At 43.9% G+C, this 16780-nt stretch overlaps 1 protein-coding gene across 3 annotated transcripts in view; it reads right to left on the bottom strand.

Annotated features, from left to right (window-relative positions):
• fbn2b (fibrillin 2b) overlaps nt 1–16780 on the bottom strand; it is a 128408-nt gene that overhangs the window by 84094 nt on the left and 27534 nt on the right. For all 3 annotated transcript variants that reach the window (XM_046304331.1, XM_046304351.1, XM_046304341.1), the window contains exon 7: nt 10249–10446. In XM_046304331.1, the coding sequence (XP_046160287.1) occupies nt 10249–10446 (198 nt within the window). The remainder of the gene's footprint in view (nt 1–10248; nt 10447–16780) is intronic.

The following is a 16780-nucleotide window of genomic DNA, read 5'->3' as shown; positions in this document are numbered from 1 at the left end:
GTTTAAGTACTCTGAGTCTGCTCTTAATGAGTGAAGGATCTTCTAAGCTTCACTGCCCACCCACCAACCTTGAATGAAATGGAGTCTATAAATGTGGTTGAAATAAATGTGAATTTTAAGCTCTGTGATATACAGTGATATAGATTTGAAAGGGAAGTAGGTATAGACATTACATCACTGTACCACAACCAATCATGATCGGTCATATGGCTAAAATATGTTTTTCAGGAGTTTTTGTTGCAGCATTAAAAGCGGTGTCCAGGGGCACAGCAGGACAGAACAGGGGATATATTTTGGCACCGCCACCTAAGAACCAAGACCAGTACAGACTGTAGCCCTTGTTTGAGCAGGGAGTGGGTTCATGTACACGTATATTTTCTATCATGCCGTGAGTAAAGATGACGGAACTGTATGCGTAGGGTTCTGATTGGACAGTGGACACCGTAACCAGGAAACACAAAACAGTGTCTTCTTTAAACTGGCTTAATGAGAGGGAAAAGTCATTTATCACCTCATCTTCCTCCCCTCTTCACACATTTACACTTCGTTAGCTCACAGTCTGTCCATGATAGCCAGGAAGAGGTGTTGGCATTTCATCATCTTCAGTGGAAACACATTGACAGACCCCTCAGTGTGTCTAGAGGGGTTCGTCTGGGTATGTGAATATGTGCTGAGACTGGATGGTATGAAGACAGGGACATAGAAACACGACGTGTGGGCAGAGACGTGCACACACACCTGGTCATCTAACTCTGCACCAGTCTCAGAGAGGGAAGTTGGCACACCGTGCCAGTATCCAGCCAAGCAACCAAGATTTATACCCCTCTCTCTCTCTCTCTCTCTCTCTCTCTCTCTCTCTCTCTCTCTCTCTCTCTCTCTCTCTCTCTCTCTCCTCACCCCACACACACACACAAACTCAGTCTGTTTCTAATCATGTGAATACATTCGACTTCTATTCCTATTTTAACAAAGCCTGAAAATGTGCTCTCATGTTGAGGAGCGCCGACTGCCAGCGGCGACAAGAGCATCCAAACCCATGATGTCTGGAATGATTTCCGTACATTGGGATTCATGTGCATGTGTGCTTTGAACTGGTTCCAACAGGACTTTTTTCGGGGGCTTTCTGGCGAATAGGTGACTTCCTTGGTGTGTATACTTTATATAAAGGCAGACTGATAGAGCCTCAGTGAGAGAACGTGGCTTTTCAGATAAAAAATACTATAACAGAAAAGCTATCAGGAAGGAAGGATTTTATTAAGCTATAACTGTCATACAGTCACATCTGTGGCCAGGCCTATTAATTTAGCAATAATTGTGTGTAATGAATGATTTGACTCAGAGTTGAATGTACAATGTCTGCTGAATGTACAATGTTTACAATGTGTAAAAACTTGAATCAGCTTTGGATATTTTAGGAATACTTTGGTTTTTGAAGTGTCTTAAGGGCACATCTGAGGTATAATTTAGTTCGAGCATCAATTGTTTTCTTGCTTTTTTCCTGTGGCCAAAGCGGACAAATCGCATCTCTGCATGTCTGGCAGACATATCAGTGTGGATGACGGATCACCACCTCAAGCTGAACCTCGGCAAGACGGAGCTGCTCTTCCTCCTGGGGAAGGACTGCCCGTTCCATGATCTCGCCATCACGGTTGACAACTCCATTGTGTCCTCCTCCCAGAGCGCTAAGAACCTTGGCGTGATCCTGGACAACACCCTGTCATTCTCAACTAACATCAAGGCGGTGGCCCGTTCCTGTAGGTTCATGCTCTACAACATCCGCAGAGTACGACCCTGCCTCACACAGGAAGCGGCGCAGATCCTAATCCAGGCACTTGTCATCTCCCGTCTGGATTACTGCAACTCGCTGTTGGCTGGGCTCCCTGCCTGTGCCATTAAACCCCTACAACTCATCCAGAACGCCGCAGCCCGTCTGGTGTTCAACCTTCCCAAGTTCTCTGTTCTCCGTGCTTTTACACCTGCATTGTTTGCTGTTTGGGGTTTTGGGCTGGGTTTCTGTACAGCACTTTGAGATATCAGCTGATGTACGAAGGGCTATATAAATAAATTTGATTTGATTTGATTTGATTCTCTCACGTCACCCCGCTCCCCCGCTCTCTCCACTGGCTTCCAGTTGAAACTCGCATCCCCTACAAGACCATGGTGCTTGCCTACGGAGCTGTGAGGGGAACGGCACCTCAGTACCTCCAGGCTCTGATCAGGCCCTACACCCAAACAAGGGCACTGCGTTCATCCACCTCTGGCCTGCTCGCCTCCCTACCACTGAGGAAGTACAGTTCCCGCTCAGCCCAGTCAAAACTGTTCGCTGCTCTGGCCCCCCAATGGTGGAACAAACTCCCTCACGACGTCAGGACAGCGGAGTCAATCACCACCTTCCGGAGACACCTGAAACCCCACCTCTTTAAGGAATACCTAGGATAGGATAAAGTAATCCTTCTTACCCCCCCTTAATAGATTTAGATGCACTATTGTAAAGTGGCTGTTCCACTGGATGTCATAAGGTGAATGCACCAATTTGTAAGTCGCTCTGGATAAGAGCGTCTGCTAAATGACTTAAATGTAATGTAATGTAAATGAGCACATACAGTGCCTCACTGAGCTCGAGCTATTTTGCAAGGAGGAATGGGAAAAAACTTCAGTCTCTCGATGTGCAAAACTGATAGAGACATACCCCAAGCGACTTACAGCTGTAATCGCAGCAAAAGGTGGCGCTACAAAGTATTAACTTAAGGGGGCTGAATAATTTTGCACGCCCAATTTTTCAGTTTTTGATTTGTTAAAAAAGTTTGAAATATCCAATAAATGTCGTTCCACTTCATGATTGTGTCCCACTTGTTGTTGATTCTTCACAAAAAAATACAGTTTTATATCTTTATGTTTGAAGCCTGAAATGTGGCAAAAGGTCGCAATGTTCAAGGGGGCCGAATACTTTCGCAAGGCACTGTACGTCAATTCAACGTCTATTCATGGTAATGAAGTGGAAACAACATTGACAAAACCCCAAGGCGCTCAGTCACATCGGTAATTCAAAGGTGTGCAGAGTGAAGTTTGAAAGCCTAACTGCTGTTTCAGGATCGTATTTCTTTTTCAGTTGTTCAATTCTTTACAGCTATTTTTCATTAGAATGTGTGGAAAAAAGCTCTTGTATAAAATGTGTCTCTCAGCACACCTTACTGAGAATGTGTCAACACTCAACATGCACTTTAGAGGACACTGCTGACTTGCAAAACGACTAACCACATCTAAAACTGACCTTACCTTAAACAAACCCTTATCCCTGACCCGAACTTAATTATAAATAATTCTGAAATTAAATATCTGTCTGGAATGGAGTGAATGGAATGGCATCAAACACAAGGAAACCACATGTTTGATGTATTTGATACCATTGAAGGTACTACCAACCTCCTGTGGTATGTATGTGTCTAACGGAAGATTTTTTTGAGGCCTCCCAAGGCACTGCATCACAGTGCAAGCTTTGCCACTAGAGATCCTGGTTCAAGTCCAGGCTCTATCACAGCCGGCTGTGACCAGGACACCCATAGGGTAGGGCATCTGGGTCAGGGGAGGGTTTGGCCAGCAGGGATGTCCTTGTCCCATTGTGCTCCAGTGACTCTTGTGGTGCTGACATGGTTGCAAGGTGTTTACTCCAACATGGTTAGAGCATTGGGCCAGTAACCAAATGGTTGCTAGGTCAAATCCCTGAGCTGACATGGTAAAAATCTGTTTTTCACCCACAATTCCTAGGTTGTAATTGTAAATAAGAATTTGTTCTTAACTGACTTGCCTAGTTACATTTTTAAAAAGGGGGCATTTTTTATTTTACTAGGCAAGCCAATTAAGAACAAATTCTTATTTACCTACACCGGCGACGCTGGGCCAGTTGTGCGCCGCCCTATGGGACTCCCTATCACGGCCGGTTCTGATATAGTCTGGATTGAAACCAGGTTGTCTGTAGTGACGCTGAGATGCAGTGATGCAGTGCAGTTGGGTTGTGTTTCAGAGGATGCATGACTCTCTACCTTTCCCGAGTCCGTACGGGTGTTGCAGCAATGAGACAAGACTTTAACTACCAATTGGATACCACAAAAAAATATTTATATATATTTTTATATGAAATAAGAAGTGTTCTCCAAAATGTCTCACATATGTTAATATACAAATCTTACGCAAATCTTACGCAATAGTGAGATTTTACACCAGTGCATACGAGTGGACTCTGCTTCTACACCTGCATTGCTTGCTGTTTGGGGTTTTAGGCTGGGTTTCTGTACAGCACTTTGAGATATCAGCTGATGTATGAAGGGCTATATAAATACATTTGATTTGATTGATTTGAAATCAATTTGATCTGTCTGTATACGATGACACCTAGTGGTCTTATGGTTGATTTCTCCCTAAACATGATTTTTTTATCTCCCCCTCTCTGCTCACTGTTTTTGTGATCTGGTAGGTCCCTGAAAACTGTCTTCACTTCGTTCCTGTGCCAGAACTACGAGCCAAATGTTAGAGGAATTGTGGACCAATATGCAATGTATTGAGTGATATCTTGTTGTATGCTTTTTTTCGTGTGACAGCAAGATGTATAGCTAGCTCATGGAGATGACACATCTAGCTACTTTAAACTTCACAACATGCTCGCTCATGGCTATGTGAATTAATGTGTACTGACTGCATTGCATGAGAGCTGTATCTGTGTATGTGCCGGCAATTTTGCGTCCCATAGGACAGTCCGTCCTGGTTGAAATGTTGACAACACTAGAGGGTCTACCATTTTTGACAACACTGATCCTTCCATGCATGCAAAGCTAGTTCACGTGTTCTTTAAATGATACTTTACTAGCTAACATAGCTAGATCATCAAACTGTATTTTCTTTGCTATTTCTGCACGATGGTACTTATTAGGGCCTTGAATCTCATACACGGACCTCACTGTCACCACTGGTCATCTAGCTAGCCAGGGACGCATCAGTTTCCATTGGACTAGACTAGAGCTTGCTAGCTAGGTAGCTAACGCTGGCTAGCATATGAACGTTAGCTAGCTAGCTAATGACGATACACCCTAGTTGTGGGTCTGCAAAATCAAGCACATGGTACTGTACTCATGATAAAATAATGTTTTGACATTGTAGTAGCTACTGCTGTTTTGGTTGTTTGTATTTAACTCTGATTTATCAAACTTTATCTAATCCGGTTTCGGGCATGATGACTGGTCCCAAAATTACACATTTGTATTATTTGTAATTTTGGTTTTGGAGTTTTGTGAAGCACTGATTAAACAACTCCGTTTATACCAAGTTTGATTCTCCTGCGCCTGACTTCCCTGCCACCTACACACACCCATTACACAAATTCCCACAAGATTTCCCACTAATGGATATGAAGCCTCAGAAATAAAAAAATATGGCCATGGATTAGGAGCCACTTCCTATTTAGAAACATATACATCCCGTTCTCAGCATCAATAAAACTCTTTCCTCTATCTTGTTAAGTGTGTTCAGGTGTGTTGGCCACACCCACTAACTGGCCACCAGATTAATGAGTGCCTGTTTCCTTTGAATTGGGGTCTGTTTGAATAGACTGAAATTAACAGCTTTGTATGCGTAAAAAAAAATCATGGCATAGTAGCTACATCCTGGTGGCGCAGTGGACTAATTCCATGGATATAAAACAGAAGATTATAGGTTTGAATCTTACTGGTCACAAAAAAAAAATGTGTTTGCATGGTTATTGCCTAAGAAATTAAATGTCCAAGGGTCCTATTAAAAAAAGTTAACCCCAAATAAGATAGCAGTCTTATTGAAAGTATTAAGGAAGTTATTTAAAATTACCCAAATAACTTCAGAGCGTTAATAAAACCTCCCAGGAAAACCTTCAAAGAACGAGAGTAAAATGTTCTCAGAACCTCCCTGTAACCTAAAAACAAACGTCCCAAGAACAGGAACATTTTCACATACAGCCAAAGTGAAACCAAAAACACATGTTCCCACATCTCCCAAGGAACCAAATGTGCTAGCTGGTAAGTGTCCCCCTTTGTAAAACATTACATAAAGGCAATCCATTATCATGAGATGAAGGTGTTGGCTAGACATATCCTATTAAAATCTCAACAAAGAGGAAGAGGCTCCAGTCCATGGAGGGTCGTTTGAACATTGCCGGGGGGTGAGGCGCTGTGTTTCATAAGAGGGCACGCTACCTCTACACTCTTAGAAAAAAGATGCTATCTAGAACCTTAAAGGTTTTTTTGGCTGTCCCCATAGCAGAACCCTTTTTAGGTACAGGTAGAACCCTTTCTACAGAGGGTTCTACATGGAACCCAGAAGGGTATTTCTACCTGGAACACAAAAGGATTCTACCTGGAGCTAAAAATGGTTATCCTATGGGGACAGCCAAAGAACCCTTTTGGAACCCTTTTTGCTAAGAGTGTACATGTCATCTACTGATACAGCCTCACTGCTTCATCTGGTTGGACTTTATGGAGCCTACCCATGGTTGGACTTTATGGAGCCTACCCATGGTTGGACTTTATGGAGCCTACCCATGGTTGGACTTTATGGAGCCTACCCTTGTTCGGACTTTGTGGAACCTACCCATGGTTGGACTTTATGTAGCCTACCCATGGTTGGACTTTATGGAGCCTACCCATGGTTGGACTTTATGGAGCTTACCCATGGTTGGACTTTATGGAGCCTACCCATGGTTGGACTTTATGGAGCCTACCCATGGTTGGACTTTATGGAGCCTACCCATGGTTGGACTTTATGTAGCCTACCCAATGGTTGGACTTTATGGAGCCTACCCATGGTTGGACTTTATGGAGCCTACCCATGGTTGGACTTTATGGAGCCTACCCATGGTTGGACTTTATGGAGCCTACCCATGGTTGGACTTTATGGAGCCTACCCATGGTTGGACTTTATGGAGCCTACCCATGGTTGGACTTTATGAAGCCTACCCATGGTTGGTCTTTATGGAGCCTACCCATGGTTGGACTTTATGGAGCCTACCCATGGTTGGACTTTATGGAGCCTACCCATGGTTGGTCTTTATGGAGCCTACCCATGGTTGGTCTTTATGGAGCCTACCCATGGTTGGTCTTTATGGAGCCTACCCATGGTTGGTCTTTATGGAGCCTACCCATGGTTGGACTTTATGGAGCCTAACCATGGTTGGACTTTATGGAGCCTACCCATGGTTGGACTTTATGGAGCCTACCCATGGTTGGACTTTATGGAGCCTACCCATGGTTGGACTTTATGGAGCCTACCCATGGTTGGACTTTATGGAGCCTACCCATGGTTGGACTTTATGGAGCCCATGGTTGGACTTTATGGAGCCTACCCATGGTTGGACTTTATGGAGCCTACCCATGGTTGGACTTTATGGAGCCTACCCATGGTTGGACTTTATGGAGCCTACCCATGGTTGGACTTTATGGAGCCTACCCATGGTTGGACTTTATGGAGCCTACCCATGGTTGGACTTTATGGAGCCTACCCATGGTTGGTCTTTATGGAGCCTACCCATGGTTGGACTTTATGGAGCCTACCCATGGTTGGACTTTATGGAGCCTACCCATGGTTGGTCTTTATGGAGCCTACCCATGGTTGGTCTTTATGGAGCCTACCCATGGTTGGTCTTTATGGAGCCTACCCATGGTTGGTCTTTATGGAGCCTACCCATGGTTGGACTTTATGGAGCCTAACCATGGTTGGACTTTATGGAGCCTACCCATGGTTGGACTTTATGGAGCCTACCCATGGTTGGACTTTATGGAGCCTACCCATGGTTGGTCTTTATGGAGCCTACCCATGGTAGGTCTTTATGGAGCCTACCCATGGTTGGACTTTATGGAGCCTACCCATGGTTGGACTTTATGGAGCCTACCCATGGTAGGTCTTTATGGAGCCTACCCATGGTAGGTCTTTATGGAGCCTACCCATGGTTGGACTTTATGGAGCCTACCCATGGTTGGACTTTATGGAGGCTACCCATGGTTGGACTTTATGGAGCCTACCCATGGTTGGACTTTATGGAGCCTACCCATGGTTGGTCTTTATGGAGCCTACCCATGGTAGGTCTTTATGGAGCCTACCCATGGTTGGACTTTATGGAGCCTACCCATGGTTGGACTTTATGGAGCCTACCCATGGTAGGTCTTTATGGAGCCTACCCATGGTAGCCTACCCATGGTTGGACTTTATGGAGCCTACCCATGGTTGGACTTTATGGAGCCTACCCATGGTAGGTCTTTATGGAGCCTACCCATGGTAGGTCTTTATGGAGCCTACCCATGGTTGGACTTTATGGAGCCTACCCATGGTTGGACTTTATGGAGCCTACCCATGGTTGGTCTTTATGGAGCCTACCCATGGTAGGTCTTTATGGAGCCTACCCATGGTAGGTCTTTATGGAGCCTACCCATGGTTGGTCTTTATGGAGCCTACCCATGGTAGGTCTTTATGGAGCCTACCCATGGTAGGTCTTTATGGAGCCTACCCACTGGGCACACCACCTCATTTTAACATGGAAATGTGGGGAATATTTGGTTGAGACGCTGATCAATGAGATTTCAACCTTTATTCACACACTCAAAAAGACAGACAGAAGTTTGTTGAATTACCAAAGTGTTGTCACTATGCTTTCAATCATCTAAAAGCACAACAAAGTTCAAATGGGAATACAATGTCAGATATGTTGTATTTCTACGTGTTATCACTGTTTTATCTAATAGCACAACCAAATGACTTGGATTGCAGTTCAGATTACATTCAAAGTACATAGTGCAAGTGATCAATGTTGTTGAATATTCTGTGCAGATTGTGAAGCTCTCCTCAGACCTGAAACCTTTGCATCTTGAACACAAGACATTTATTTAGTTACATTAGAGGCAAACCTCAAAATGTGGCCATGGATGTGTTCCCAAACGTAAGGTTGAATAACTACTGTTACATTCATTTGTAACCCTTCATTTTTGTTTTTAATTTGATTTACTGTATTACAAAAATATTATTGAATTGTGTTTGGTTGACAACGCAACCAAATATATCTTTATCTGAGCCACTGAAAGTTTGATTAGCTGTAGTCTTATTCTTAAACGTTTTCTGGTTGAGATGGATATGTGGATCCAACACATACATGGTTTGTGGATACACAATTTCCTATTTCTGATTTATAAAGTATGGTTACATTTAATTTGCTCTGTTAAACCTACCCTTTGTAATGACTTCGATAGCAACAGTGAATATATTTAGTTACTAAGAGTTCTTCAATAATCATTCTCACGACAGCCCATTGGTAGTAGTCAGTGACAAATATAAAAGATAAGTAAGGCTGGGCTGGTTAAAACCCTGGATGAGAGAAGAGGGCTGTAGATCAACTCTCCACTAGAAGATTGTTTTATTTATAGTGGATATAACATTGAAGATCTGATATTGTTTCAAATGTATAAATTCAACAACTTTTATACAAGGTGATGACAAACATGTGGTTGAAATTTCACCCTCAAAACAACAGTTTTTCAAATCCAATGTATTTTCCACGTAGATCACACGTCACAATACGCTGACAAACAATGTTGAAACCCGGTGGGTAGTGTGGAGGCAGGGAGGGGCCAGACAATGAAGAGAGAGAGAGAACAGCCTGTATTTACACAGACACTGGCCTGGGTCTGCTGCTGGAATGTTGATGAAGGAAGGTGAACTTCAGTTCATGTAGCGATGAAATGAGAACTCTCCTCTCTTTCTCCGGCTTTGATGTGTATCTCAGCTCTCTCTTTCTCTCTCCATCTCTCTCTCTCTCTCTCTCTCTCTCTCTCTCTCTCTCTCCCCATCTCTCTCTCTCTCTCTCTCTCTCTCTCTCTCTCTCTCTCTCTCTCTCTCTCTCTCTCTCTCTCTCTCTCTCTCTCTCTCTCTCTCTCTCTCTCTCTCTCTCTCTCTCTCTCTCTCTCTCTCTCTCTCTCTCTCTCTCTCTCTCTCTCTCTCTCTCTCTCTCTCTCTCTCTCTCTCTCTCTCTCTGTGTGTGTTGGTCTCTCTGTATGGGTGGTGGTTGCAGGCTGCAGGAGTTTGGTTGCTTATGGTGACAGTTCAAGTAATGGTTATAGTGTTCGTGATGGGGAGGGTGAGTGTGTTTGTGCGTGACTCACTTGTTGAGTTTATTAGACTGAAGATCATCCAGGTGTGTTTATATGCAAGTGTAAAAATGCATGTGTGTGTGTCTGTGCGTCTTACCCTGGCACGCTCCACTGCGGATGTTGGGGATGAAGCCTCGGCGACAGGGGTGAGGCTGTGCAGGGCACATCTCACAGGGGTGTCCCCATGCCCGTCCAATGGTGGCACAGCACAGGGTCTTGGTGCACACAATGCCACTCAGCTGGCCCTGGCACATCTGGTTGTTGACCTGCGTAAAGCAGGGCCCGGTCCTGTAGTCTAGTGGGAGATAAGGAGAAAGGGGGATACCTAGTCAGTTGTACAACTGAATGCATTCAACTGAAAGGTGTCTTCCGTATATTACTCCAACGCCTCTGAATCAGAGGTGCGGAGGGCTGCCTTATGAGAGAGAACTAGTCAGCCATTTTCTTGTTTCACTTCTTCAAAATGTCCTTCTGAATGTTCTGTATAACTGAAAGTCTATTTCACAATTCTGCTAGCTACGTTTCATTGAATTTGAAGTGTTATTGAATTAAATATAAATATACACTAAATATGTAAGAACACCCTTTAGTAGCATTTAAATGTTGCAGTAGGAGATATTGGGCCTAAGTCAGAGCAGGCCCTGTCTGGGTGAATTTATTTATGCGTTGAAAAGTGGATTCTCCTATTCATTTGTCTAATGGGATAACTACATTATATAATGGGAGACCCATTTAGTGCTGGTTCCCATCAATAACAACCTTCCCATGACAAACATTCTCGGTCCAGCCTCAGGTCTGAAGCTGGTCTAAAGGTCTGGTGGACCGTGGTGAAGCTATCACGACCAGCATTTGTAACCTCTCGGACTGTACTGTACTAACACAGATACAGTGTGTCACTGTGTGGAAACAAAGTAATTAGAAGAACACAATGTCCTCAGACTTCAATGGCCACCTTGCTGCGCTGCTCGCCAGGCAACGACCGCAGCAACATAATCTTGTTAACCGCACTTCACGAATCAAACACAATGAACTCATGCTGAAACCATTTGAGCAATATGATTTCCATTCAATCGCACGTAATAAAACTCAAACGGGCCTAATGATGGCTTCTGGTGTGGTGGAAAGGCCTTATTAACTCCAGTAGTGGCGCCAAAGCTAATACTGCATTCATTAGAGGTACTGTAGATGGAGAATGAAATAGAATACAGGGTCTGAGAGGCACTGTCAGGAGGAATGGAACTAACATAAACCCTGGAGAAGTGGTTTAAGTTGATCCTCCTGAGTTCTAAAGGCAATGTACAGAGAGATATAGGGCAGATTATTGTGGTCGCGCTGCTCCTATAACTCCCTGCTGCTAAAACTCAAATAAAGGTCAATCACAGCCAGCCCAGACTGAAAATGAGAGAGCAGCAGAAAGCAGAAAGAGTGAGAGAAAGAGAGAAGACAGAGCACCCAGCAACTTCTAACTGTCCCCTCTCCTCTCCTGCTCACACCCATGACCTGAGCATCTTGCCTGGACAAGATTGTCCCCCTCCCAGTGGCAGAGACCCACTGGGGCGATCACCGCCATCTGGGCTTGATTAATCTGGCCTGGTCGGCCCTGGTCCAGATGTGTCCAATGGGAACTCTGAATCACTCTGAACTACATCCACAACCCCCCACTAACTAACAAACACTGCCTCTCCTCTACTCTTCTCCCAGTCAACACATTAAAAACTCATGTAAATCAGAATACTCACACTAGCTGGACTCATATGGTCCAATCCTTTATGTCCGTCATGCTTTGATCTGGTTTTGATCTAATCAACGATTTCAGTACACTCTTAGAGAAAAGGGTTCCAAACGGGTTCTGCGGCTGTCCCCACAGGATAAGCTTTTTTGGTTCCAGGTAAAACTTTTTGGGGTTCCATGTAGAACCCTTTGTGGAAAGGGTTCTTCATGGAACCTAATAGGGTTCTACCTGGAACCAAAAGGGTTCTTCAAAGGGATCTCTTGGGGACAGCCAAATAACCCTTTTTGGTTCTAGATAGCACCTTCTTTTCTAAGAGTGTAGAACTTAGTGTTGGAAATGAGCGAGGACCAATGACCTTTATTGAGAGCTACAGTATAGGGAAGCTGTTAATGCAAAAGGTATGAGATGACTTGGAAGGGAGACATTTAACATTTAAAGAAAGAAAGAAATAAAGAGAGAGAAAGAAAGTGAAAGCTGTGGATTTATCCCTGTCCGGCTGCCATTTCTTTGATCAGCAGTGAGGCCCTGAAAGTGAGGAGGTGCCTGGGCTTTCCCATGGCCAAACCTTTCAGAAAAGCTTTAGACTGCTGGAGGCTCCAGCCAAGTTCAGCAGAGCCCTGTCTGTCTGTGTGCAAACGCCCGCCCGCCAGGCCAAACAAAAGACTGGAGCGATCAGAGAGTTCGCTCTTTTAATGGACTGAATAACAATTGCCACGCCAAGGTCTCTATGTCTCAACGCCACAAGATCCGACTGACTCAGAACCAGACAGGCAGGCCATGCAAGAGGCCATGCAAGTGTGTGTGTGTGTGGACTACGATCAGGGAACATGAACATTCCAGGGCCAGAAGAGTTAGGAATGGGAATGGGGTATAAGGAGGTACTGGCAGAAGTCAACAACATTCAACAATTTGGTCTGATTACAGTTCAAATTGCTCAATAGATCAAAAACATTCACTGGAACCACCTCTTCTGTATTCTGCCTTTCACCAACACGCCTCCATATTTAGTCACATCTCTATCCTTTCCAGGTATCTCCAGTGTCCTACACATCCTCCCAACAATATGAGCATTCTGAACTGTATGTGTATGTGTATGTGTGTGTGTGTACATGTATGTGTTTGTGGCTACTTTTGTATGTGTGCACGCATCTAAACTCCTCAAATGTGTGTATAGTAGCTACACTATATATACAAAAGTATGTGGATACCCCTTCAAATGAGTGGATTTGATTGTGGCACCGTAGGATAGGATAGGATAGGATGCCACTTTTCCAACAAGTCAGTTTGTCAAATTTCGGACCTGCTAGAGCTGCGCCAGTCAACTGTAAGTGCTGTTATTGTGAAGTAGAAACATCTAGGAGAAACAACGGTTCAGCTGCAAAGTGGTAGGCCACACAAGCTCACAGAACGGGACGGCCGAGTGCTGAAGCGCATTGTGCATAAAAATCGTCTGTCCTCGGTTGCAACACTCACTACTGAGTTCCAAACTGCCTCTGGAAGCAACATCAGCACAATAACTGTTCGTCTGGAGCTTCATGAAATAGGTTTCCATGGCCGAGCAGCCGCACACAAGCCTAAGATCACCATGCACAATGCCAAGCGTCAGCTGGAGTGGTGTAAAGCTCACCGCCATTGGTTTCTGGAGCATTCTCTGGAGTGATTTTTCACACTTCACCATCACACTTCACGAATCTGAGTTTGGCGGTTGCCAGGAAAACGCCACCTGCCCGAATGCATAGTGGCAACTGTAAATTTTGGCGGAGGGGGAATGATGGTTTGGGGCTGTTTTTCATGTTTCAGGCTCCTTAGTTCCTGTAAAGGGAAATCTTAACGCTACAGTATACAATGACATTCTAGATGATTCTGTGCTTCCAACTTTGTAGCAACAGTTTGGGGAGGGCTCTTTCCTGTTTCAGCATGACAATGCCCCGTGCACAAAGCAAGGTCCATACAGAAATGGTTTGTCGAGATCGGTGTGGAAGAACTTGACTGGCCTGCACAGAGTCCTGACCTCAACTCCATTGAACAGCTCTTGTGGCTGAATGGAAGCAAGTCCCTGAAGCACTGTTCCAACATCTAGTGGAAAACATTCCCAGAAGAGTGAGGCTGTTATTGCAACAAAGAGGGGACCATGATTAATGATTAAAAAGAGGGGACCATGATTAATGCCCATGATTGTGGAATGAGATGTTTGACGAGCAGGTGTCCACATACATTGTGGTGTTTCTGTTACTGTTGTGAACAGCATTATCAACCGGCCCTTAAATCTACTTCCCCTTCAGCTAGAAGTGGCTCTAAGAGGCTGAACCCTTCCTTACGACACTCACCCAAACGTGATGATACACTAGAATGCTTCCCTGTGTAACCCCTGCTTTGAGACTGTGGGAGACTGGGAGGTTTGGGGAAAGTGAGAGAGATAAGCTTAAACGCAGGATAACAATCTTTCTCCAGTGATATAAAATTGGCTTTTGGCACCAGAAAGCTGTGTTGCCTGACTGCTAAGTTAATGGATAGCATTCTTTGAAGCAGAAACCACCACTGTGGGTAAATATGCAGAACACACACGACTGTGGAAACTTAAGTGAACACAGAGGGCTCAGTACCGACACAACCCAATTCTTGCTACCCATTAAAAGAGTACTTTAGGGTCTGTTATCGCTCTTTCAATGTCTGTCTGGCAATTATTTTCTTTCCACAGATACAATTACTTATCCTCTCAAGTTCATTCTAAAAACAATTTATACTCTAATTCAGAACAAAATGGACTTATCCTGTGTTCAAGTCTGATTCTGCTTCAGTCATCTTGTCACAGTGTTGTTTGGCAAGGCAACCATGTGGCATTACTGATTGGAGAAACAGTCAGGCACCCAGGCTTAAAGTCTCTGGACTCTCCATCATTGGTACATTGTGGGGACTCTCACTTCTAGAACGTCAACTGATTTTCCATCAAGCAAGATCAAAGGCTGTCCTTCACTGTGACAAGGTCATTTTTTGAGGGCAAATAATTTCATTTTTTTTAAGGGAGAATAATCCAAATTTAGTGGCACTATGAAAAGTGGACTCAAAAGCCAGCGTGTGTTTTTAACTTTAGTGGCACTATGAAAAGTGGACTCAAAAGCCAGCGTGTGTTTTTAACTTTAGTGGCACTATGAAAAGTGGACTCAAAAGCCAGCGTGTGTTTTTAACTTTAGTGGCACTATGAAAAGTGGACTCAAAAGCCAGCGTGTGTTTTTAACTTTAGTGGCACTATGAAAAGTGGACTCAAAAGCCAGCGTGTGTTTTTAACTTTAGTGGCACTATGAAAAGTGGACTCAAAAGCCAGCGTGTGTTTTTAACTTTAGTGGCACTATGAAAAGTGGACTCAAAAGCCAGCGTGTGTTTTTAACTTTAGTGGCACTATGAAAAGTGGACACAAAAGCCAGCGTGTGTTTTTAACTTTAGTGGCACTATGAAAAGTGGACTCAAAAGCCAGCGTGTGTTTTTAACTTTAGTGGCACTATGAAAAGTGGACTCAAAAGCCAGCGTGTGTTTTTAACTTTAGTGGCACTATGAAAAGTGGACTCAAAAGCCAGCGTGTGTTTTTAACTTTAGTGGCACTATGAAAAGTGGACTCAAAAGCCAGCGTGTGTTTTTAACTTTAGTGGCACTACGAAAAGTGGACTCAAAAGCCAGCGTGTGTTTTTAACTTTAGTGGCACTACGAAAAGTGGACTCAAAAGCCAGCGTGTGTTTTTAACTTTAGTGGCACTACGAAAAGTGGACTCAAAAGCCAGCGTGTGTTTTTAACTTTAGTGGCACTACGAAAAGTGGACTCAAAAGCCAGCGTGTGTTTTTAACTTTAGTGGCACTACGAAAAGTGGACTCAAAAGCCAGCGTGTGTTTTTAACTTTAGTGGCACTACGAAAAGTGGACTCAAAAGCCAGCGTGTGTTTTTAACTTTAGTGGCACTACGAAAAGTGGACTCAAAAGCCAGCGTGTGTTTTTAACTTTAGTGGCACTACGAAAAGTGGACTCAAAAGCCAGCGTGTGTTTTTAACTTTAGTGGCACTACGAAAAGTGGACTCAAAAGCCAGCGTGTGTTTTTAACTTTAGTGGCACTACGAAAAGTGGACTCAAAAGCCAGCGTGTGTTTTTAACTTTAGTGGCACTATGAAAAGTGGACTCAAAAGCCAGCGTGTGTTTTTAACTTTAGTGGCACTATGAAAAGTGGACTCAAAAGCCAGCGTGTGTTTTTAACTTTAGTGGCACTATGAAAAGTGGACTCAAAAGCCAGCGTGTGTTTTTAACTTTAGTGGCACTATGAAAAGTGGACTCAAAAGCCAGCGTGTGTTTTTAACTTTAGTGGCACTATGAAAAGTGGACTCAAAAGCCAGCGTGTGTTTTTAACTTTAGTGGCACTATGAAAAGTGGACTCAAAAGCCAGCGTGTGTTTTTAACTTTAGTGGCACTATGAAAAGTGGACTCAAAAGCCAGCGTGTGTTTTTAACTTTAGTGGCACTATGAAAAGTGGACTCAAAAGCCAGCGTGTGTTTTTAACTTTAGTGGCACTATGAAAAATGGACTCAAAAGCCAGCGTGTGTTTTTTACTTTAGTGACACTATGAAAAGTGGACTCAAAAGCCAGCGTGTGTTTTTTACTTTAGTGGCACTATGAAAAGTGGACTCAAAAGCCAGCGTGTGTTTTTAACTTTAGTGGCACTATGAAAAGTGGACTCAAAAGCCAGCGTGTGTTTTTAACTTTAGTGGCACTACGAAAAGTGGACTCAAAAGCCAGCGTGTGTTTTTAACTTTAGTGGCACTACGAAAAGTGGACTCAAAAGCCAGCGTGTGTTTTTAACTTTAGTGGCACTACGAAAAGTGGACTCAAAAGCCAGCGTGTGTTTTTAACTTTAGTGGCAC

The sequence above is a fragment of the Oncorhynchus gorbuscha genome, linkage group LG02, assembly GCF_021184085.1.
Source record: "Oncorhynchus gorbuscha isolate QuinsamMale2020 ecotype Even-year linkage group LG02, OgorEven_v1.0, whole genome shotgun sequence".
In the NCBI taxonomy this organism is placed as follows: domain Eukaryota; kingdom Metazoa; phylum Chordata; class Actinopteri; order Salmoniformes; family Salmonidae; genus Oncorhynchus; species Oncorhynchus gorbuscha.
This window is presented reverse-complemented; position numbering and strand designations above follow the sequence as displayed.